At 39.2% G+C, this 26,397-nt stretch overlaps 1 protein-coding gene across 7 annotated transcripts in view; it reads left to right on the forward strand.

Moving 5' to 3' along the window:
* The window catches only part of ACADM (acyl-CoA dehydrogenase medium chain), an 81,648-nt gene that overhangs the window by 20,219 nt on the left and 35,032 nt on the right, over positions 1-26,397 (forward strand). For all 7 annotated transcript variants that reach the window (XR_007516343.1, XM_049875620.1, XM_049875619.1 and 4 more), the window contains 2 exons: positions 2,686-2,816; positions 7,913-8,021. Coding sequence is in view for 6 of the 7 variants with exons in the window: in XM_049875620.1 (XP_049731577.1) it covers positions 2,686-2,816; positions 7,913-8,021 (240 nt within the window). In the remaining variant the exon portion in view is untranslated. The remainder of the gene's footprint in view (positions 1-2,685; positions 2,817-7,912; positions 8,022-26,397) is intronic.

The following is a 26,397-nucleotide window of genomic DNA, read 5'->3' on the forward strand; positions in this document are numbered from 1 at the left end:
AGAATAATGAGGATGGGAAATGTGTGGGATATTTATAATTTTATTAAACACTTATTATTTGGCACTAGGGATACCAAGTGGAGTAAGTACCATTCCTACTCTCAAGAAGCTCTGAGACTGCAATAAGAGAGAAACACAACAAATAACAATAATACTGTATATAATACTGTGTGGTACCATACAGTGTGATAAAGAAGGGAACAGGTGCAAGAGAAACAAAAAGGGAAGATTTCTGTTGAAAGAGAGTTAAAAAAAAATTAACTTTCATTACTAAGAAGCAATCAAAGAAGATGCGAAGAACCAGCAGTAACAAGCCGTTATTCCCAGAAACAGACAGGTCCATAACACTTCATAAGCTCTAAAAACTTTGCCTGTTATAAAGCAGAGATACATCTAATAGCATATTTTAGGGGGGAAATTTCCAAACGTCATTAAAACAAAATTTAAAAAGGGTTGTCTTTTTCTGGAGAGCTCGTTTGTATGATACTTTATTCTGTGATGAATCTCTGTTATTGCATCTCCAGAAAGGAGAATAAACTACTTCAGTTAACTCATGTGACGCCTGAATTTCCTCTAAGGCATCCCTGTCAAAACACCCTCTGAGCTCATTTTTTCGTACGTCACATGCCTGGGAGTCACCACCTTTTGAAGCAGCTCTATTAGGGAGCTCCTCTGACTGTTAGAAAGCCCTATTCTAGATTGCATGCTCCTGAGGGAAGGGATCGTACCATTTCCTCTTATAACTTCACCACCTCACACCATATAATAAGTGTTCAATAAATGTTGGAATGATTGATTTCAGTGTAGTTTTTTACTGTGAAGTCAAATTCTTTCCCTTGGCTATAAACCCTTCAGATATTTTAATATAGCTGTTATGTGAATCTTATCTTTTCCCCAATTTTGTCATTTTTTTTTTTCATTTGACATGGTAAAATCCCATCACTAGTAATCACTGACCCAAAAATAACCTAAATATAGTACACTCGCATGATCTGATTGGTACAGAGTAGGGTGGTACCATCACCACTCTTAGATACTGTACATTTGTTAATTCAGCTTATAGGATTTGCATTTTTAATGATACAAAACTTAGTCTTTACCAAGTCAGTTTCCCCATTTAATGTTATGACTGGTATATTCATTCGAATAGTCTTAACTCTTCAGAATCTGCTCTGACTTCTCCCCGAACTTCACACTTGTATATGCACATCTGGTAAACATTTCGTCTTGGCTAGACCAAAGTACCTTAAGCTAAGCGTGTCTTAAACCAAGTTATTTTTTCCCTTCCACTTTTTAGAACTGCATTTCTTCTAACCAAAACCCGTTGCTGTCGAGTCGATTCCTACTCATCGCGACCCAATACAGACCTGCTGGTAGTTTTGCCAGTACAACTGCTGCTTTATTCCTCTGTGCCTTCAGCCTGCCTTTCTTACTTTTATTTGTCCTTCAAGACTTACCTCTTCCAGTAAGTTTTGCCACTAACTCTTCTTTCTACCTGTTTTATCACCCCTCGCCTCCATCTCCCCACAAGTAGTCATTTCTAATATTCCTAAATATCTTCACTAGTTTGAATTCAAATTAATTGTTAAGGTTTCCCTCTCCTTTGGATTATAAGCGCCTTGAAAGCAAGGCACTTTATTTCAGGCATTTTATTCGCAGTATCTGCCACTCATAAACTTGAACTGACACAACCTAACACTTGCACCCCACTACCGCCTTTAATCCATTACTGCGTGCATCTTGTCATTCCTGTTTAAGAGCCTTAAAAGGCTCTCCTGCTTCTAACAGATAAACTTTAACTTCTTATTGTGGTATAAGGAGCCCTGGTGGTGCAGTGGTTAAGAGCTATGACTGCTAACCAAAAGGTTGGAAGTTCAAATCCACCAGCCGTTCCTTGGAAACCCCGTAGGACAGTTCTACTCTGCCTTATAGGGTCAGTATGAGTCGGAATTGACTCAACTCGATGGCAGTGGTTTATTGTGACATAAAGGGTTCTTTGTCATCTGTTTTCTTCCTTTATTTCCAAACTTATTTTCTACCATTTCCTTACATGCACAGAGTTCACATGTTAGGAAACCCTGCCTCCTCTTTTGGTATCATTGCACATAAAATTATTTCTGCCTGGAATAGTCATCCTGCCACCCTCCTCCTGCTCCCTCCAAAGGACCCCTTTTCCTTTTTGAAACTTAATTTAAACATCATTTACTCTGGGAAGCTTTTCCTGACACCTTGGAGTTAAGCTAGTTTCTCAAGCCCTTTGTGCATGTATGCCTTCCACACTAGATATATGATATTGTACTTATATACGTTGTTCCATTGTGAAAATATTGAGGACAGGAGATCTTTCATCTCTCGTTTCTCCATCTTCTGGTTCATAAAACCAAGCACATAGTAGATACTCAGTAAGTGGTTGAATGAATGAGTGCATGTGAATTTGAATTTAATTAACTTGATTGGACATATCTAGCATTTTAATTTTTGATATGGTTTATTGACATCCTGTACCTAATTTTATATTTTAAATGTATCACATTTGAGCAGTTTATTTGGTCCTGTAAGATTATTTTATTTTTAGGTAATTTAAAATCTTTAAAATGCTGGCCTAAAAAAATAAAATCCTTGTTTCGGACATTCATAACTTAATAACTAGAGTTTAATATTTTCTCTTGTTTTCATATTTTCAAGGCCTACTGTGTAACAGAACCTGGAGCAGGCTCTGATGTAGCTGCTATAAAGACCAAAGCAGAAAAGAAAGGAAATGAATATGTTATTAATGGTCAGAAGATGTGGATAACCAATGGAGGAAAAGCTAATTGGTATGTTATTTACAACACGTCTGTATATTGTTTCTTAATTATGTTCAGGGTTTCCTCTTAAACAAATAATTTCTTTTATAAGGATCAGCACAAAGCTGGTTCCTATGAGGCGGAGGTTAAAGATATCCCAAACATCTAACTTTTCCAAGCCGCTGTACCAATCCATTATCTCTAACGTCAACTATTCTCTCTCACCTCAGTATTCTCCCTCCTGTCTTTGTGCTCCCTAATTCCCTGCAACGTCTCACAGAACTGATATGAACCATATGAAGGAAATGGCTTGTGCAGTTGTGGAGACTGGCAAGTCCCAAAATTGTGGGTCAGGCATAGACTTCTCCCTGGCCCTCAAGTCTCTGCCCAAAGGCACTCAGCTTTCTTGTTCCACGGGCCAGGAATCCCACTGCATCATCTCCTGCAGATCTCTCCTTCTTTGGTGGCTATGGGCTCTCCCAGCTGCTCTGGAGTTGGCTCTCTTTTAAGGCAAAATTGACCAGTCCCCTTCTATTACCCTGTCACACAGCCCTGCCTAGTCACCTGGGTGGAAATTTCAGGACCATGGCTAGAAGGGCCACACAAAAGTAATCGGTCACACCACAGGCTACCCACTGGCTTTCCTAGCCATGGTTCTTTTCATATTTGGAGGATAATTTCCCCCTCCCAATGATTTTACCAGTCCAAAACAGTCAGTAACAATTACTCTTTCAGTAGGGCAGAGAGTCCACAGGGTGAGGTTACTCAGGTACTAGCCATTGAAGTCGGCTACAGGTAGGTGTTCATCTGATCTGATCAGGTTCTCCAACAGTCATCTTAGCTTCACCCTCTCTGGCCTCTAATAAAATTAACTGAGAGAAGATTATTCTGTTGCTGTGAGCCTCACAAAGTGTCAGCAGAAGCAAAACCTTTATAAAGGACTTTAGGTTTGGCCACTGTACTGTAATTCAGCAGGGCCTTCCCCTTAGTCAACTCTTTCACAGTTACAGCTTCTACAATTACAGTTTTTACAATCACAGTTAACCCTTTTAACAGCACCAACAGCTGAGTCATATAATCCTATCAACATCTTCCCCCACCCTCTCTTCCCCAGACCCATCAGGAAAGGAGGAGTCTATTCAGTGGGGATCCTCCCTTGTTCCCCTCATTTAATGTAAGCACATTCATGAAAGTATGTAAGCCAGCCACTTCATGCCTTTACCTGCCCCCCATCTTAGATAGCCAGTGTTTCAATTGCCCATCCCAATTATCTATCAAACCCTTACTCTCAGGGTGATATGCAACATGGTATGTCCATTTAATATAATGTTTCCTGGCCCATTGCTGCACCCTGTGGGCTGCAAAGTATGTTTCTTTGTCTAATGAAATACAACTTGGTGCCCCAGATTTGTACAGCATCTTTTGTTCCAATCCCTTAATGGTATTTTTGGCATTTGCATCTGTCACAGGATATGCAAAGCCTAGTTCAGAGTATCCATTCCTGTGAGGACCCATTTGTAGCCACCTGGTGCCACCGGCATCATTGGTCCAATATAATCAACTTGCCAGTTATGTGCAGGGCCTTCCCCCTGGGGAATCTGCCCCATAGCCATCTGCAACCTCTGTCCCTCTTGCTGGCAGACCGAGTAGTCCTTATTGGCATTTTGTGCCTCAGAGTGTGCAAGGGAATGTGTCTAGTTTCAGCCCATCCCTGCATTGCTGCAGCACCTCCATATCCACTCATTTCATGGACCCAATTGGCCACCTCAGGTGAGCATACCAACAGGTCCTCTTGCTGATTCCAATTAGCCAATTCCTCAGGAGTTAGATCCACCCTTCCTAAATCATGAATAGCTTTTGTCTTGGGTAACTGATTGCAACAAAACAGCTGCTTCCATCCGTGGGTGTTTTTTATCCCATCCAGAAACCAAAGGTTTCTCATTCTCCCATTTATCCCCTTTTTCCAAAACCATATATTCCAGTGATTCTGAGCCATTGCAGTGAAACTCATCATTCTGGCACCAACTAAATGAATAATTTCTTTTATAAGAATCAGCACAAATTTGGCTCCTATGAGGTAGGGGTTAAAAATGTCCCAAATGTCTAATTTTTCCAAGCTGCTGTGTCACTCCATCATCTCTAACATCAACTACTCCCTCTTGCCTCAGGACTGTCCCTCTTGTCTTTGAGTTCCCTAATTCCCTGAAACGTCTCACAGAATTTACGAATCATATAAAGGAAATGGGTCGTGCGGTTGCGGAGGCTGGCAAGTCCCAAATTCACAGGTCAGGCGTGAACTTCTCCCTGGCCTTAATCTCTGCCCAGAGGCACTAGATTTTCTAACTCCGTGGGCTGGGAAGCCCACTGCACCATCTCCTGCAGGTTTCTGCTGCGAGTCTCTCCTTCTGTGGTGATGGTGAGCTCTCCCTTCTGCTCTGGAATTGGCTCTCTTTTAAGGCAAAATTGACCAATCCTCTTGGATTATCCTATCATCTGGTGGGAGTTATGGGACCATGGCTAGAAAGGCCACACAAAAGTAATCAGTCATTAGTCAATCACACCACACTTATCTTTATTCTTCCCTTTATTTTTAAACCACCACAATTAAGCTAAACTATATTTATGGAAGTAGAAGGTCCCTAAGAGATTATAAATAGTTAAGTGATCTTCAAAAATATTTTAAAGCCCATGAACTGTTTCTTCAAATTAACTCTTAGAAGTTTGATTTGTAAAATAAAATGAAAACACCTACTCTGGTTGAATCTGATTAGCAAGACTAGAGCCCCATCTACCACACCTAGTATCTCTACTCCGCATTGCCTACACCAGCATTTCTTTAGAACTTTCTAAGGCCCTGAAGAAAAACAAAAACTACTAGTATAACACATCTCTCTCACTCTGAGCATTAAGCAGAAGTAATCTTAAAACTCAGGTTATCATCTAAAGAAGACAGAATTTAATAAACTCTAAAAGGTCCAAATATGTAGGTCCCAAAATAATGATATGAAGTTCAACAAAGGATCAAAAAATTATTTGTATAAATATAAAATGTTGAATAAAGACATACTTAAAGGTTCCTGAGTGGCACAAATGGTTTGTGCTCAACTACTGACCTAAGGGTTGGCTGTTCAAACCTACCCAGCAACTTTATGCGAGCAAGGCCCGGCAATCTGCTGCCATAAAGAGTACAGTCAAGAAAATCTTGTGGAGCAGTTCTGCTCTGTAACATGGGGTCGCCATGAGTCAGAATTGATTCAAAGGCAACGAGTGTGGTTTTTGGTTTTTTGATAGTATTATTTGTGAAAAACACATGAGGAAAGTTTAATAAGTAATAATCAACAGTGTAGTGTACCAGCTTTAAAATGCTAATGTAATTTCAAGCTGAAATAATAGAAATACAGCATAAAACAAGAAAAACTGGTGACAGTTTTGGCAGTACATTTTTAGAAATGTTTTGACAAACTGGAATAAATCCAGTACCAGGTAAGTATACTGGATTAGGAGGAGCCTAGAAAACATGTTTTTCAAGGAATCAAGGAATTAGATTTGGTTGTTTTAGAAGAATCTTGAAAGTTTTGAAAGAATATTACACAGAAAGAAGAACGGGTTTGTACTATTGCTTCAAAAAGCCAGTTTAGGATTAGTATGTGAAAGTTAGAAAACTGCAGAATTTAGCTCAACATAAGGTTAAGCTTTCCACCAACAGTGTTATCCAATGCGTTAAGTTATCATGGAAAATTATGTATTTATCCGTCATTAAACCAAAAACAAAAAGCCAAATACACTGCTGTTGAGTCAATTGTGACTCATAGCGACCCTATAGGACAGAGTAGAACTCCCCATAGAGTTTCCAAGGAGTGCCTGATGGATTCAAACTCCCAATATTTTGGTTAGCAGTTATACCACTTAACCACTACGCCACCATAGACACTTCCTAAAAGAAACACATTTTCAGTCATTGAAATAATGAACTGAGTGGCCTCTGCCTTCTTCTGTAAAATTCTGATTCAGTATATGTATGGAAACCCTGGTGGTGTAATGGTTAAGTGCTACGGCTGCTAACCAAAGGGTCAGCAATTCGAATCCGCCAGGTGCTTCTTTGAAACTCTGTGGGGCAGTTTTACTCTGTCCTGTCAGGCCGCTATGAGTCAGAATTGACTCAAAGGCACTGGGTTTGGTTTTTTGGGTTAATATATGTCTATGAGCAGTGCAGTATTATGGGAAATAAAGTACCATTCTTGGAAATGAGCCTACTCAGGGTTATATTTTTATTTTAAACAGTTGTCATATCCATCAGTCATTTACGAGTATCCTTAATGTCCAGTATTATGGGGTGTTATATCATTATCTTTTCATCCTAATATCAGCAAGTAATACAAAAAAGTGAAGAAACAATTAAAATTTAACAAGCTGAGAGAGATTACAATGCAATTAGATGCTTTCATAATTTTAAGAACTGATAAAGTACAACTTTTCATGTAGTAAGACAAATTAGGTAATATATAAAACTAAAAAAAAATTCGACTGTTTTTTAGTGTTGTTAAATAAACCTCTAAAGAATGAATGAAAATACATTGGTTTTAAGCATAGAAAATAAATTGTGTAAGGAGGAATACCTTTTTTTTTTTTTTTAATTCTCCTGTACTCAAGCTATGTAGAACTTGAGTTAGAATTGTAAAAATGTTTTATAATTTTTCTTCCTTATGTCTTTCATTTCAGAATCTTTCTGGAGGGGGAAACTAGCGAATATCCTTTTCACATGCAGCTGTATTTGCTCTCCATTCCCAGATAGCTTGTCCCTTGAATAAAACTAGTTTGGGGGAAGAAAGGTGCCAGTTCCAACTCGTACATACTTTCTTTTATTACGTTATCTTGATATAAGAGATTTTGACTTACAACTCATACTACCAAAAGAAGTTGAATACCATATAAAGTAGTTAAAAAGCTTCGCCATATTCTAGGTATAGAACTTGGGCAAGTTTTTAAACCTCCCTGATTCTTCATTTTATCATCTGTAAAATGCGGGTAATAATAAATGGAATTATTGGGTGGACTGACTGAGAGCAATCACTGTACGTATTCTGCTGATATCATTATCATCATCATCTTATGTGTGTGTTTATTAGGTTTTTTTTATTGGCCCGTTCTGATCCAAATCCTAAGACTCCTGCTCGTAAAGCCTTTACAGGATTTATTGTGGAAGCAGATACTCCAGGAATCCATGTTGGAAGAAAGGTAAAGTGTGTGTGTGTGTGTGTGTACGTATCAGTAATTAAGCCCTCAATTCTTATTTTAACTATAAATTTGAAAATTACTATTCTAGTTTCTTTTACTGAAAAATTTTTTTTGTATTAAGTTGGAATAAAAATAAGCTATGTTTTGATGGTATCAGGTGAAACATTTGCCAAAGAATTTAAGTTTGAGAATAGTAATTTCAAGTCATTATTTGTAGCAACTATAAAGGATGAAGCTGAAATCAAACTATCATATTTATATGGTCTGCCCTATAATAGAACTTCAGATATGTCAAAGGAGATTTCCACTCTTTTCCTGTGGGATCCTCACAGCAACCTTTCAGGTAGGATAAGTGGCGTTGTACCCATTTTATGGATTATAACAATGTGAAGAAAATTGACCACCCAAGGTCATACAACACTCAGAGTAAAACCTATATGTATCTGAGAAAAGTGTTAGAATAGTAAAGAACCTGGGATACAGAAAGGCAAGAAAATTTTGTTTAAATGAGAAAAAGTCACTTAATATACTTGAAAAGAATTTTATCTAAATGTGTTGACTATGTTGAACAGTTGCATTTGGAGTAGACTAAAGAGAAAAGAGTTTAAAACTTGACAAATCAAAGAAGGAAAGAAATGAAATCATTGAAATATTCCTAGTGAGAGCTAACAAAGCATGATTTAAGATTACATCTCTGAGAATAGGAAGAGGATACTCAATTTTACAACGGTAAAAATCTTTTTTCTTTGTGAAAAAGAAAACATCAATAGCCAAATGATGTTTATTAAGGTAAGGGAGGAGTTATGGAAGTTAAGATTTGCTAAAGGTTACCAGTCGAGATGGTTTAACAAACAGTTGCAATGCTGAAAGTGCTTACGCATCTAGATCAAGGAATTTGGAAGACAGCTACCTGGTCGACCAACTGGAAGAGATATTAGTGCCCATTATATTATTTTGTTTGTTTATGTAAAGGTATATTTATTAGTAACATTTCAGAAATCTGAAAACCAGGAAACAGTCATCTCTAAAGAAAGTCTTGTTCAATACCACAAATATTTATGGAGTACCATCATTGTGAAAGGAGCAGTAAGGGTTATAAAGATAGAAAAAAGTACAGAACACATCCCGTTATGAAAAATTATATATATTTATGAGAATTTCTTCAAAATTTTTTGTTGAGAATATACACAGCAGAACATTGACCAATTTAACAATTGCTACATCAGTGACATTGATTACATTCGTTCAAGTTGTACAACCATTCTCACCTTCCTTATCTACATTAACATAAACTCACTGCCCATGAGTTTCCTGTCTAATCTTTCAAGTTGCTGTTGTCAGTTTGATCCCATATAAATAGTGCTTAAAAGAGCACAATGTTCAAGGCAGACGTTCTTTGATATTTAAACTAAACTATTTTATGGAAACCCTGGTGGTGTAGTGATTAAGTGCTCCGGCTGCTAACCAAAAAGTCAGCAGTTCGAATCTACACTCCTTGGAAACTCTATGGGGCAGTTCTACTCTGTCCTATAGGGTCGCTATAAGTTGAAATCGACTCGACGGCAACGGGTTTGGTTTTTTTTCTTGTTTTTTTTTTGGATTATATGGTTTAAAGAAGACTTAAAGGGGTATTTTTAGTTTGAGTTCAAGGTTTAAAGATTACTTCAGGGCAGTAGTATCAGAGGTTAATTCATCCTTCGTGGCTCCAGTAATTCTGGAGTCCATGAGAACTTGAAATTCTGGTCTGCATTTCCTCCCTTTTGAACAGGATTCTTCTCTACAATCTTTGATCAAAATATTCAGTAATGGTAGCCAGACAACATCCAGTTCTTCTGGTCTCATGGAAAGGAAGCAGTTGTTCATGGAGGCAATTAGCTACACGTTCTGTTTCCTCCTCTTATTCCTGACACTCCATCCTTCTGTGTTGCTCCAGGCAAATAGAGACCAATTGTTGTACCTTGGATGACTCTGTAGGGTTTTCAAGGCTGTGACCTTTCAGAAGCTGTAACTTTTTCCTTTGCAGCACAGGTAGACTCAAACCTCTAATATTTTGGTTCGCAGTCAAACACGTGACCGTTTGCACTACCCAGGGACTCCATACTGCTACCATAAGCATTTCTTGTTTTTTATGGAGTATTTTACACCACTTACTATCTCATTATCTGACATTTTGCATTTACAACAATAGTAAAAAATCTGCTATCCAACTATTTTGTGCATTAATGACATAGTTATGGAAGTAATCAATGTCAGGGTACAAGGCAAGAGTAATACTGGCTGGGATGATTAAGGTTATGTGTCAACTTGGCTGGGTCATGATTCTCAGTGGTTTGGCATTTATGTAATGATATAATTTGGCAGTTATGTAATAATGTAGCCATCTTCCATTTTGTGATCTGGTGTGGTCATCCTCCATTTTCACATAATACCAGTTTTGCATAACAACTTGGTCTTCGGAACCTAACCATGTCTATAAGTGAGGAGAGGGTGTATTAAGTTTTAGGTGAAAGTTTACACGCAAATTAGATTTCTGTTCAACAATTCATACACAAAATGTTCTGTGACATTGGTTACAATTGCCATAATGTGTCAGCACTCTCACCATTTCCGCCCCTGCCTGTACTGTTACTATCCATCCAATTTCCCTGCCCCTCCTTGTCTTCTCATCTTCGCTTTTGTGTAAATGTTGACCATTTGGTCTCCTATAGTTGATTATTTAAAGGAGCTATGAAAACAGCATGGGAGCAGTGTCTGACCTCCTCTGACTTCACAAAGGGGAAGGAGAATCAAGATCAACAGTCCAAGGCTGATTCCCATGAAACAGCAGTCAGACATGCCTCTTTTCTTCTCCATCTTTACCAACTCTGACACCAGCCATCCCTTTCACAACACTCTTTACTTATCTGCTAGATTCAGTAATTCATTGCAGTGGACACACAGAACTCAAAGATCATACTCCCGATTATTGGGTTTATTAGGGAAGTAACAGGTTACAATTCAGGCTCAGGAACATGCAGGACAACCTCTTCCCAGCCATGCTCACAGGCATGCCTTTCTCTGGCCCTCGGCCTCTGCCCAAAGACTTTAAGCTTTCTCTGTGGGCCAGCAAGCCCACCATGCCATCTCCTGCTGCAGGGTCTCTGCTGCCGCTTCTCGCTGCCTTCAGGGTTACAGTTCTCTGTCTCTTGGTTTTGGGAGCTTCTCGGCACAGGGATCCCGAGTCCAAAGGATATGCTGGCTCCTGGCTGTTCTTCCTTGGTGGTGGTGGTATCTTCTCTTTCTCGTCTTTGGGGTGGCTCATTTTAAGCCCAGCAGGACGGCAAAACTGACCAATCCCTTTGGTGGTCCACAATTACCCTATCACACAGTCCCACCCAGTTGCTTGAGTGGGAGTTACAAGACCACGGCTAGAAAGGGCACACAAAAGGGATCCATCACAATGCAGAGCACATTCCTCACAGTATTATTGTTTATTTTATAGGCCAGTCTATTTGGCTGAAAGGTGACCTCCCGGAGTGGCTTCAGTTCCAGGTTAAAAGGGTATCTTAGGGCAATAGTCTTAGGGGTTCCTCTAGTTGTTATCAGTCTAGTAAGTCTGGTCTTATTTATAAATTTGAGTTTAGATCTGCATTTTTCTCCCATTCTAACCAGGACCTTCTACTGGTCATTGGTCACATAGTAGTGGTATTCGGGCACCATGTAATTCTTTGGGTCTCAGGGTAGAAGTGGCTGTGGTTTGTGTAGGCCATTAGTTCTGTGGACTAATGTCTTCCTTGAGTCTTTGGTTTCCTTCTCTCTTCTTTGCTCCAGGCGGAAAGACAGCAAGCTTTTAAGATCCCAGGCACTACTCACCAAATTAGAATGTAGAACATTATCTCTATGAGCTAAGTTACATCAATTGTCCCATGAGACTATGGTCCTGAGCCTTTACACCCAGTAAATCAATCCCACAACATGTTTGGGTATGTCTAGGAGGTATCCATAACTGTGCTCCATATGTGCTTTATTGTATATGTGAATATATACATGCAGCACATACAAACATGTATCTGCATATGCCCACAAGTATACCTATGTGTGCAAGCAAATGTACTCTCATATGCCTTCTCACTCTCATATAGCATACATATCTACATACGTAACCGCTCACATATTTTTTGCATGTTGTTACTATTGCAAAACTGTATGTGTTATAGCATCTACTGTAGTTGACCTTTATTCTTACATACCTCTCAATGTGTTATTTACCTTGATCAAGTCGTGTTGACTTCCCCTATATTGTGTATTGCTTTTTCCATCACCAGAAATAGCAGGTGTCTACTATCTAGTAAGTGATTCCCCCTTCTTCCCCCTCTCATCCCTGGTAACCATCAAAGAATGTTGGCTTTCTGTGTGTATACCTATTCTTGACTTTTTATAAAAGTAGTATTATGCAGTATTTGCCCTATTGTATTTGACTTATTTCACTCAGCATAATGTCCTCCAGTTTCATTGATGTTATACAATGTTCATAGACTCATCATTATTTTTTTATCATTGTGGGGTAGTCCCTTGTGTGCAGCCACAATTTTTTTTTCCATCCATCTGTTGATGGGCACCTAGGCTTTTTTTATCTTTTTGTTACTGTGAATAATGCTGCAGTGAACATGAGTGTGCATATGTGTATTTGTGTCACTGCTCTTATATCTCTAGGATATATACTTAGGAGTGGGATTCCTGCATCATAAGGTATTCCTATTTCCAGCTTCTTGAGGAAGCGCCATACCATTTTCCCATAGTGATTCTACCATTTTATAGTCCCACCAGCAGTGTATAAGAGTTCCAATCTCCCAACAGTCTCTCCAGCATTTGTTGTTTTCTGGTTTTTTCATCAGTGCCATTTTTGCAGGGTGAGATGGTATCTCGTTGTAGTTTTGATTTACATCTGTCTGTTTTTAATAGCTAATGGGAAAACCTGGTGGTGTAGTGGTTAAGTGCCACAGCTGTTAACCAAGAGGTTGGCAGTTCGAATCTGCCAGGCGCTCCTTGGAAACTCTACGGGGTAGTTCTACTCTGTCCTATAGGGTTGCCATGAGTCGGAATAGGCTCAACAGCAGTGGGTTTGGTTTTAGTTTTGGTGATAGCTAATGATCACAAGCATCTCTTCATGTGTTTGTTAGCCGCCTGAATGTCCTCTTTGATGAAGTGTCTTTTCATGTCCTTTGCCCATTTTTCGATTGGATTGTTTGTGTCTTCATTGTTGAGTTGTTGAAGTACTCTATAGATTTTAGTTTAGACTCTTGTCAGATATGTCATTTTCCCAGCCTGTAGGTTCTCTTTTTACTCTTTAGGTAAGGTCTTTTGATGAGCATAAGTATTTAATTTTTAGGAGGTCCCAGTTATCTCATGTATCTTCTTCTGTTTGTACATTTTTAGTTGTGTTTGATAGTGTATTTGGTGTAAAATTAGGACCCCTTGCTTTGTAGTGCCCATTTAAAAGAAAGGTGATCGAAAAGAATATGGAAATTATTTAACCGTATCATTAGTATCACATGCTAGCAAAATTTTGCTGAAAATAATTTTAAAACGACTATAGTCATACATAGACAGGGAACTGTCAGAAGTTCAAGCCAGATTCAGAAGAAGACATGGAACAAGGGATATCATTGCTGATTTCAGGTGGAACTTGGCCGAAAATAGAGACTACCAGAAAGATGTTTACCTGTATTTTATTTACGACAGAAAGGCATCTGACTGTGTGGATCATAACAAATTATGGATGATAGTACAAAGAATGAGAATTCCAGAACACTTAATTGTGCTCATGCAGAGCATGTACGTGGACCAAAAGGCAGTCTTTTGAACAGAACAAGGGGATACTGCATGATTTCATGAACCAATTAAATTAAAAAAATTTTTTTTGTTGATAATTTTTTCATTAATGGAGTGCATGCTGAATCATTGGTGTGTCCCTCTGGATTCTAGGGGTAGGATTTGTGGGACACATATGTGCCTCTGGTCATTAAGGTGGATACATGTGTCCCTCGTGACTGGGGGTTGGGGATAGGATTGGTGGGATGCATATGCCATATTGGACCTTCAGATACGGATGTCCCTGTAGACTCAAATGCAGGTGGTTGGGACAATTATGACCCTACAGGATACACTTGTATGCATCCCCTCATACAATACCCTGTAAAAATAATAATTCATGGTACACACCCATTTTCCTGCTTTAAACAGTTAAACAAGTCCCCTCCTGACAGCTGCATGTAGTGTTAATGGAAAAGTACCTCCCCGATAAACCCAAGAGGTAGAAAATGGAGGTGGAACATATATGTCCCACTGGTCGTGAAAAGGAAAAATTGTATGGCAGGGTCGTATCCTTTCACCTTACTTATTGAATCTGTATGAACAAATAATTCGTGAAGCTGGACTATATGAAGAATACCAGGGCATGAGAATTGGAGGAGGATTTATTAACAATCTGTGATAATGCAGATGACATACCTTACTTTCCAAAAGTGAAGACAACTTGAAGCACTTATTGCTGAAAGTGAAAAACCATAGTCTTCAGTATGGATTGTGGCTGAAGAAAACGAAAATCCTCACAATTGGACTGATGAACAGCATCATGGTAAACAGAGAAGAAACTGAAGTTGTCATCAACTTTTGTTTTACTTAGAACAACAATCAGTGTCCATGGAAGCAGCAGTCAAGATCAAACGATGTATTGCATTTGTGCTGCAAAAGATCTTTTTAAAGTTTTAAAACGCAAAGATGGAGGTGGGACCAAGATGGCTGACTAGGCAGAAGCTTCCGCTGAACCCTCTTGCAACAAAGACTCGAAAAAACAAGTGAATCGATTACATACAAAGCAATCTATAAACCCTGACCATCAAACACAGAACTAAGGAACTGACCTGAGTGACAGGGGCGGGCGCGAGACCGCACGCTGAAGTAGCAACCAGTTTTGGAGACTGGTGTGCTGCACCCCAGCCCTGAGCCCTCAGGGAAGCAAGAGTCCACGCGCTGAAGCAGCGAGCAGTCCCGGAGACAGCGTGCCGCCCCCCAGCCCTGGCCTCTCAGGGGAGCGAGAATCCGTGTGCTGAGGCACCAACCAGTTCCTGAGCCTGGTGTGCCATGACCCAGCCCCGAGCCCTCGGGGGAGTGAGAGTCCATGCCCAGGAAGCCATGCCCCAAACCGGAACCCTTGCGGAACCTTGGGGCCAGAGCTGCAGGGATGCGGCTTCCTGAGAGAAGGCAAGCAGAGACACAGCCCTAACCCCCTGAGGCAATCTCAGCGGGGACCTAGCCAGGCTACATGCCCCTCTGGAATATCAGATAAAACAGTCCTCGCCAAACAAGATTTTGTCTGTTTTACCCTGCTACTCCTATCTATCTGATCCCTCCCCTCCCTGCCCCAGAAGGCTTCATTAACATTGCAGTTCCCTGGGCCAGAGAGCACAATGCTGCGGGGGGGGGGGGGGGGGAGGGGAGTTTCTTCCTAACCCATTCTCCTGGCCTGGAAAAGCAGCAGTTAACAATCAAGGGAAAAAAATCCTTTCCTGATTTCTCTATGCTGGCATAACAGTGCAGAACCAGCTCCATCCAGGCAAAAGAGATCTGCAGTCTTTGGCTTTCACCCCTACATGGAACCAGGCAGCTATTTTAATGCAAAGGCAATTCTTTCAGAGATCTGACTGTAATTGTTGTAGCTGAACAGTGGAAAGGCAAGTTTTGGAGGCCCAATACCACTCTACCTATTAAACAGAGCCCTCACTGATCCAGAGCAGGGAACTGAGGACTGAGGCTCCATCCACAACACCTAACCACCTGCTAAAGGGGTCTGAGGATAATGACGTCTACCAATCTTTAGAGGTACAAGCATTGGATGCCTAAGGTACAGCTGCAGAGCCCCCCCGCCAGAGCACTCTAGAGAACACAGATGCTCCTTCCTCACTGGCACTTAGGGGAAGGCTGTCAGCACCCTGCTCTCCTTGGAGTGTGATCCCCTGCTGCAACTAGAAACTGGTGCATACAACCATCACCACTACTCCTCTAAGATAGTAGGTGAGAGCCTACACCATACACTAGGTGACCCACTATCAGGACACCTGAGTTGATTCTATTCAAGAATAGTGAATGGACTCATAGGCTCATATACCTGGAAACAGCTCAAACCAGCTGGTAACAGGACATAAGTGATTAAAAGTCTAAAACAATCAAGTTAGCACAATCTAGTAGCCCGTCTGAGTGTGTTGAAACAAAACAAAACAAGAAGATAAGACTCAGTGAGCAAATATAAAATAAACCATTACAATATCTTATAGATGGCTCGGAGACAGCAGTTGATATCAAATCACATAAAGAAACAGACCATGATTGCTTCTACAAACCCCCAAAGCAAAGAATCAAAATCTTTCCCAGATGAAGATACATTCCTGGAATTGCCAGATGTAGAATATAAAAAACTAATATACAGAAGGCTTCAAGACATCAGGGATGACCTCAGAAATGAAATACGGCAATTTACAGAAAAAGCCAATGAACACACAGATAAAGCAGTTGAAGAAATCAAAAAGATTATTCACAAACATAGTGAAAAATTTAATAAGCTGCAAGAATCCATAGAGAGACAGAATTCAGCAATTCAAAAGATTAACCATAAAATTACAGAATTAGACAACTCAATAGGAAGTCACAGGAGCAGAATCAAGGAGCTGGAATGCAGAGTTGGGGAGATGGAGGATAAGGTAATTGACACCAATAGAATAGATGAAAAATCAGATAAAAAAATTTAAAAAAATGAAGAAACCCTCAGAAAAATGTGGGACTCTTATCAGAAGAATAACTTGCATGTGATTGGAGTTCCAGAACAGGGAGGGATAATAGAAAATACAGAGAGAATAGTTGAAGATCTGTTGGCAGAAAACTTCCTTGACATCAGGAAAGTTGAAAGGAAATCTATCCAAGATGCTCACTGAACCTCATACAAGATAGATCCCAAAAGAAAATCACCAAAACATATTATCATTAAATATGCCAAAACCAAAGATAAAGAGAAAATTTTAAAAGCAGCCAGGGATAAACGAAAAGTCACCTACAAAGGAGAATCGATAAGAATAAGCTCAGACTACTCAGCAGAAACCATGCAGGCAAGAAGGCAATGGGATGACATATATAGAGCACTGAAGGAGAAAGACTGCCATCCAAGAATCATGTATCCAGCAAAATTCTCTCTCAAATATGAAGGTGAAATTAAGAAATCTACAGATAAATACAAGCTTAGAGAATTTGCAAAAACCAAACCAAAGCTAAAGAATTACTAAAGGAAATTCTTCAGTCAAAAAATCAATAATATCCGATACCAACACAACACAAGGTCACAGAACAGAACATCCTGATATCAACTCAGATAGGGAAATCCCCAAAACAAAATAAGATTAATTAAAAAAAAAAAATGCTCAAAACAGAGAATCATTGAAGTCATTACATAAAAGATTACAATAATCAAAAAAGAGGCACTAAATACAGGAGACATAGATCATCCATACAGAAAGGAAACCAAGGCGATATAGGGTGATATAAGTTAGGTTTTTACTTAGAAAAATAGGGGTAAATATTAAGGTAACCACAAAGAGGTCTAACAATTCCATACATCAAAATAAAAACCAAGATAAACATAACAACTCAGCAAAAATAAATTCAACTACTATGAAAATGAACACACAATTTACAAAGAAAAACTTCTCAGCACAAAAAAGTAAGTGGAGAACTGAAATTGTCAACAACACACAAAATAAGGCAATGCACCAATAAAGTGACAGAGTTGCAAATTGGATTAAAAAAACACAATCCGTCTATATGCTATCTACAAGAGACACACCTTAGACTTAGAGACACGAACAAACTAAAGGATGGAAAAAGATATATCAAGCAAACAACAACCAGAAAGGAGCAGGAGTAGCAATATTAATTTCTGACAAAATAGACTTTAAACTTAATTCCACCACAAAGGATAAAGAAGGACACTACATAATGATTAAAGGGAAAATTTACCAGGAGGATATAACCATATTAAATATTTATGCACCCAATGACAGGGCTGCAAGATACATAAAACAAACTCTAACAGAATTGAAAAGTGAGATTGACACCTCCACAATTATAGTAGGAAACTTCAACGCACCACTTTCGGTGAAGGACAGGACATCCAGTAAGAAGCTCAAAAAACACGGAAGATCTAATTGCTACAATCAACCAACTAGACCTCATAGACTTATACAGAACACTCCACCCAACAGCTGCAAAGTCTACTATCTTTTCTAGTGCACATAGAACATTCTCTAGAATAGACCACATATTAGGTCATAAAGCAAGCCTTTGCAGAATCCAAAACATCGAAATATTACAAAGCATCTTCTCAGACCAAAAGGCCATAAAAGTGGAAATCAATAACAGAAAAAACAGAGAGAAGAAATCAAATACTTGGCAACTGAACAGTACCGTGCTCAAAAAAGACTGGGTTATAGAAGACATTAAGGAGGGAATAGAGAAATTCATAGAATGTAATGAGACTGAAAACACGTCCTGTCAGAACCTTTGGTACACAGTGAAAGCAGTGTTCAGAGGTCAATTTATATCAATAAATGCACACATGCGAAGAGAAGAAAAAGTGAAAATCAAAGAACTGTCCCTACAACTTGAACAAATAGAGAGCAACAAAAGAAACAGTCAGGCACCAGAAGAAAACAAATGATAAAAGAGCAGAATTAAATGAATTAGAGAACAGAAAAACAATTGAAAGAGTTAACAAGGCCAAAAGCTAGTTCTTTGAAAAAATTTAAAAAATTAATAAACCATTGGCCAGACTGACTAAAGAAATACAGGAAAGGAAACAAATAACCTGAATAAGAAATGAGAGGGGCCATATCACAACAGACCCAACTGAAATTAAAAGAATCATATCAGGTTACTAGGAAAAGTTGTATTCTAACAAATTTGAAGACCTAGAAGAAATGGATAAATTCCTAGAAACACACTACCTACCTAAATAAACACAAACAGAAGTAGAACAACTAAATAGACCCATAACAAAAAAAGAGATTGAGAAGGTAATCAAAAAACTCCCAACAAAAAAAAAGCCCTGGCCCAGACAACTTCACTGCAGAGTTTACCAAACTTTCAGAGAAGAGTTAACACCACTACTACTAAGGGTATTTCAGAGCATAGAAAATGATGGAATACTACCAAACTCATTCTATGAAGCCACCATATCCCTAATACCAAACCAGGTAAAGATACCAGAAGAAAAGAAAATTATACACCTATATCCCTCATGAACATAGATGCAAAAATCCTCAACAAAATTCTAGCCAATAGAATTCAACAACATATCAAAAAAATAATTCACCATGACCAAGTGGGATTCATACCAGGTATGCGGGGTTGGTTCAACGTTAGAAAAACAATTAATGTAGTCCACCACACAAATAAAACAAAAGATAAGAATCACATGATTTTATCAATTGATGCAGAAAAGGCATTTGACAAAGTTCAACACCCATTCATGATAAAAACACTCAGGAAAATAGGAATAGAAGGAAAATTCTTCAACATAATAAAGGGGATTTATACAAAGCCAACAGCCAACATCACCTTAAATGGAGAGAGCCTGAAAGCATTCCCACTGAGATCAGGAACCAGACAAGGATGCCCTTTATCACTGCTCTTATTCAACATTGTGTTGGAGGTCCTAGCCAGAGCAATTAGACTAGATAAAGAAATAAAGTGCATCTAGATTGGCAAGGAAGAAGCAAAAGTATCTCTATTTGTAGATGACATGATCTTATACACAGAAAACCCTAAAGAATCCTCAAGAAAAGTACTGAAACTAATAGAAGAGTTTGGCACAGTATGTTACAAGATAAACATACAAAAATCAGTTGGATTCCTCTACACCAACAAAAAGAACATCAAAGAGGAAATCACCAAATCAATACCATTCACAGTAGCCCCCAAGAAGATAAGATACTTAGGAATAAATCTTACCAGAGATGTAAAAGACCTATACAAAGAAAACTACAAGGTACTACTGCAAGAAATCAAGAGACCTACATAAGTGGAAAAACATACCTTGGTCATGGATAGGAAAACTTAACGTTGTAAGAATGCCTACTCTACCAAAAGCCATCTATATATACAATGCAATTCTGATCCAAATTCCAATGACATTTTTTAATGAGATGGAGAAACAAATCACCAACTTCATAAGGAAGGGAAAGAAGCCCCGGATAAGGAAAGCATTCCTGAAAAAGAACAAAGTGGGAGGCCTCACTCTACCTGATTTTACAACCTATTATACTGCCGCAGTAGTCAAAACAGCCTGGTACTGGTACAACAGACACAGTGACCAATGGAACAGAATTGAGAATCCAGACATAAATCCATCCACATATGAGCAGCTGATATTTGACAAAGGCCTAGTATCAGTTAATTGGGGAAAAGGCAGTCTTTTTAACAAATGGTGCTGGCATAACTGGATATCCATCTGCAAAAAAATGAAACATGACCCATACCTCATACCAGGCATGAAAACTAACTCAAAATGGATCAGAGACCTAAACATGAAATCTAAAATGATAATGATTATGGGAAAAAAAATAGGGACAATGTTAGGAGCCCTAATACATGACAGAAACAGAATACAAAACATTACTAAAAATGCCAAAGAGAAGCCAGATAACTGGGAGCTCCTAAAAATCAAACACCTATGCTCATCCAAAGACTTCACCAAAAGAGTAAAAAGACTACCTACAGACTGGGAAAAAGTTTTTAGCTATGACATCTCTGACCTGCGCCTGAGCTCTAAAATCTACGTGATTCTTCTAAAACTCAATCACAAAAAGACAAATAACCCAATTAAAAAATGGGCAAAGGATATGAACAGGCACTTCACTAAAGAAGACATTCAGGTGACTAACATACCTGAGGAAATGCTCTCGATCATTAGCCATTAGAGAAATGCAGATCAAAACTACAATGAGATTTTATCTCACTCCAACAAGGCTGGCATTAATCCAAAAAACACAAAATAATAAATGTTGGTCGGGTTGTGGAGAGATTGGATCACTTATATACTGCTCGTGGGAATGTAAAATGGTACAACCGCTTTGGAAATGGATTTGGCGCTTCCTTAAAAAACTGTTATTGTTGTTAGGTGCCATCGAGTCAGTTCCGACTCATAGCGACCCTATGCACAACAAATGAAACACTGCCTGGTCCTGCGCCATCCTTACAATCGTTGTTATACTTGAGCTCATTGTTGCAGCCACTGTGTTAATCCACCTCGTTGAGGGTCTTGCTCTTTTCCCCTGACCCTGTACTCTGCCAAGCACGATGTCCTTCTCCAGGGACTGATCCCTCCTGACAACATGTCCAAAGTATGTAAGACGCAGTCTCGCCATCCTTGCTTCTAAGGAGCATTCTGGTTGTCCTTCTTCTAAGACAGATTTGTTCGTTCTTTTAGCAGTCCACAGTACATTCAATATTCTTCGCCAACACCACAATTCAAAGGTATCAACTCTTGTTTGGTCTTCCTTATTAACTGTCCAGCTTTCACATGCATATGATGTGATTGAAGATACCATGGCTTAGGTCAGGTGCACCTTAGTCTTCAGGGTGACATCTTTGCTCTTCAACATTTTGAAGAGGTCCTTTGCAGCAGATTTGCCCAATGCAATGTGTCTTTTGATTTCTTGACTGCTGCTTCCATGGCTGTTGATTGTGGATCCAAGTAAAATGAAATCTTTGACAACTTCAATCTTTTCTCCGTTTATCACAATGTTGCCCATTGGTCCAGTTGTGAGGATTTTTGTTTTCTTTATGTTGAGGTGTAATCCATACTGAAGGCTGTGGTCTTTGATCTTCATTAGTAAGTGCTTCAAGTCCTCTTCACTTTCAGCAAGTAAGGTTGTGTCATCTGCATAACGCAGGTTATTAATGAGTCTTCTTCCAATCTTGATGCCCTGTTCTTCTTCATATAGTCCAGCTTCTTGTATTATTTGTTGAGCATACAGATTAAATAGGTATGGTGAAAGAATGCAACCCTGATGCACACCTTTCCTGACTTTAAACCAATCGGTATCCCCTTGTTCTGTCCGAACAACTGCCTCTTGATCTATGTAAAGGTTCCTCATGAGCACGGTTAAGTGTTCTGGAATTCCCATTCTTCACAGTGTTATCCATAGTTTGTTATGATCCACACAGTCGAATGCCTTTGCATAATCAATAAAACACAGGTAAACATCCTTCTCGTAGTCTCTGCTTTCAGCCAGGATCCATCTGACATCAGCAGTGATGTCCCTGGTTCCACGTCCTCTTCTGAAATCGGCCTGAATTTCTGGCAGCTCCCTGTCGATATACCGCTGCAGCCGTTTTTGAATGATCTTCAGCAAAATTTTGCTTGAGTGTGATATTAATGATATTGTTCTATAACTTCCACATTCAGTTGGATCACCTTTCTTGGGAATAGGCATAAATATGGATCTCTTCCAGTCAGTTGGCCAGGAAGCTGTCTTCTATATTTCTTGGCATAGACGAGTGAGCACCTCCAGCACTGGATCTGTTTGCTGAAATATCTCAGTTGATATTCCATGAATTCCTGGAGCCTTGTTTTTCACCAATGCTTTCAGAGCAGCTCGGACTTCTTCCTTCAATACCATCGTTTCCTGATCATATGCCACCTCTTGAAATGGTTGAATATCAACTAATTCTTTTTGGTATAATGACTCTGTGTATTCCTTCCATCTTCTTTTGATGCTTCCTGCATCATTTAATATTTTCCTCATGGAATCCTTCACTATTGCAACTCGAGGCTTGAATTTTTTCTTCAGTTCTTTCAGCTTGAGAAACACTGAGCGTGTTCTTCCCTTTTGGTTTTCCATTTCCAGCTCTTTGCACATGTCATTATAATACTTTACTTTGTCTTCTCGAGAGGCCCTTTGAAATCTTCTGTTCAGTTCTTTTACTTCATCAATTCTTCCTTTTGCTTTAGCTGCCCAATGCTCAAGAGCAAGTTTCAGTGTCTCCTCTGACATCCACCTTGGTCTTTTCTTTCTTTCCTGTCTTTTCAGTGACCTCTTGCATTCTTCATGGATGATGTCCTTGATGTCATTTCACAACTCATCTGGTCTTTGGTCACTAGTGTTCAATGCGTCAAATCTATTCTTGAGATGGTCTCTAAATTCAGGTGGGATATATTCAAGGTCATATTTTGGCTCTCGTGGACTTGCTCTGATTTTCTTCAGTTTCAGCTTGAAGTTGCATATGAGCAATTGATGGTCTGTTCCAGAGTCGGCCCCTGGCCTTGTTCTGACTGATGTTATTGAGCTTTTCCATCGTCTCTTTCCACACATGTAGTCAATTTGATTTCTGTGTGTTCCATCTGGTGAGGTCCATGTGTATAGTCGCCGTTTATGTTGGTGAAATAGAATTAGCGTATGATCCAGCAATACCACTCCTTGGAATATATCCTACAGAAATAAGAACCTTTTCACAAACAGATATATGCACACCTATGTTCATGGCAGCACTGTTTACGATAGCAAAAAGTTGGAAGCAACCAAGGTGTCCATCAAGGAATGAATGGATAGATAAATTATGGTATATTCACATAATGGAATACTACACACTGATAAAGAACAATGTGGAATCCATGAAGCGTTTAATAACATGGAGAAATCCGGAAGACATTATGCTGAGTGAAATCAGTCAATTGCAAAAGGACAAATATTGTATAAGACCACTATTATAAGAGCTGGATAAAAGGTTTAAACATAGAAGAAAATACTCTTTGATGGTTACGAGAAGGGGGAGGGTGGGAGGCAGGGAGGGGGTATTCACTAATTAGATAAGCTTCATTTTAGGTGAAGGGAAAGCCGATACACAATAAAGGAGAGGTCAACACAAATGGACTAAACCAAAAACAAAGAAGTTTCCTTAAAAAACTGAACACTTCAAATGCCAGCATAGCAGGGGTGGAGGTTTGAGGACCATGGTTTCAGGGGACGTCTAAGTCAATTGGCATAAGAAAATCTATTAAAAAAAATTCTGGATCCCACTTTTGAGAGTGGTGTCTGCAGTCTTAAACGCTAACAAGCAGCCATCTAAGATGCATCAATGGGTCTCAACCCACCCAGAACAAGGAAGAATGAAGAACGCCAAAGGCACAAGATAATTATAAGCCTAAGAGACAAAAAGGACCACATAAACCAGAGACTACATCAGCCTGAGACCAGAAGAGCTAGATGGTACCCAGACACAACTGATGACTGCCCTGACAGGGAACTCAACAGAGAAACCCTGAGGGAGCAGGAGAACAGTGGGATGCAGACCCCAAATTCTCATAAAAAGACCAGACTTAATGGTCAGACTAGGACTGTAGGAACCCCGGAGGCCATGGACCCCAGACCTCCTGTTACCCCAGGGCAGGAACCATTCCCAAAGCCAACTCTTCAGACAGGGATTGCACTGGAATAGGGGATGGAAAATGAGACTGGTGAAGAACAAGCTTCTTGGATCAAGTCGACTCCTGAGATTATGTTGGCATCTCCTGTTGGGAGGGGAGGTGAGAGGGCAGAGATGTTCAGAAGCTACCCAAATGTACACGAGGAGAGAATGGGGAGGGAAGTACTGTGCTGTCTCATCAGAGGGAGAGCAATTAGGAGTGTACAGGAAGGTGTATGTAAATTTTTGTATGAGAGACTGACCTGATTTTTAAACTTTCACTTATAGCACAATAAAAAAAAAAAGAAAAGAAAAGAGCAGAGAGACATGGGGGCCTCATAGCACTAGAAAAGCAGTGCCAGGAGTAGAGTGCATCCTTTGGACCTGAAGTTCCTGTGCTGAGATGCCGCCATACCAAGGGAAGACTGATGACAAGGACCTTCCTGCAGAGCCAACAGGGAGAGAAAGCCTTCCCCTGGAGCTGACACCCTGAATTTGGACTTGTAGCCTACTAGACAGTGAGAGAATAAATTTCTCTTTGTTAAAGCTTAAAAAAAAAAAACCACTTTGATGACTAAGGTGCACCTGACCCAAGCCATAGCCTTTTCAGTCACCTCATATGCATATGAAAGCTAGACAATGACAAAGGAAGTTAGAAGAATTAATGCATTCAAATTCTGTGTTGTCTATGAATAGTATACTGTGGAATGGATTGCCAGAAGAACAAACAAATTAGTCTTTGAAGAAATGCAATGTTCCTTAGACGTTTGGCTGGCGAGACTTCAGATCACTTACTTTGGATATATCATCATGAAAAACTAATCACTAGAAAAGCACATTATATTTGGTAAAGTAGAGGTAAAGAGTCAGCGAAAAAAATGGGAAACCTTCAATGAGATGAATTGACGTAATAGCCACAACAGTGGGCTCAAGCATACCAGTGATCGTGAAGATGGCATAGGACTGGGCAACATTTTGTTCTGTTATACATAAGGTGGCCATATGTCATAGTCAACTAACAACAACAAAAGTTACAAGAGGTACAGATTATCTAGTTAGATTTTAGATTAAGGTGGCATAGCATGAACTAGAAAGGCTATTTTGAATTGGCCAAGTTAAGCAAACATCTAAGCTAGTCATGTATATTTATAAAATCCTGTTTAATTAAAAACCATCAGAATCTCTCTGTTGTTTGTATCCGAACCTTTTTAAAATGGAAGCGTGTTGCTACAGTATAGGAGTTACTTCTCTTTTAGGTCATAGAATTTTAAAAGTGGACGATACCCTAAACATTATTTACTTCAGTCTCCTCACTAAATATTGAAACTGAGATTCAAGTGAAGTGATTTATTCAACGTCATATACTTGGAGGTGGAGTTCGTATCAGGATGAATGTTTCCTAGGAGCTTACCTAATGCAGTTTCTGACACTGTATTATGCTGTGTTTTAAGAGTTTATAGTAAAGGGATAACTCTGCTTTAGACACTAATGGAATTGTGACATATAACAAAATGTAAGACCTGAGAGTAGTTGTGGTTCTCTCAAGCAGTTGGTTTGTCTTTATTTGTGTAACAGATCATGTTTCCTTCTTAGGAATGATTGCTGGAAAACTCAGGATCAAATTGTGATCCACTTCTAGAAAGTATGAAGGAGCTAACAGCTTACACTTTTTTCAATAGTAAACATATTCCTAACTGTATCTTGCTTTTCTTAATTCTCATTTTCTTTTTGCCCAATTTCCTCACTTAAAAAAAAAAATCTCATTCAAGAAACATTTATTATTGAATTCATATTATGTGCTTGGCACTATTCTAAGTTTTAGGAATACTGTATGGCTTAAGGAACCCTGGTGGCACAGTGGTTAAGAGCTCAGCTGCTAACTAAGAGG

Source organism: Elephas maximus, chromosome 3 (assembly GCF_024166365.1).
Source record: "Elephas maximus indicus isolate mEleMax1 chromosome 3, mEleMax1 primary haplotype, whole genome shotgun sequence".
Taxonomy (NCBI): Eukaryota; Metazoa; Chordata; class Mammalia; order Proboscidea; family Elephantidae; genus Elephas; species Elephas maximus.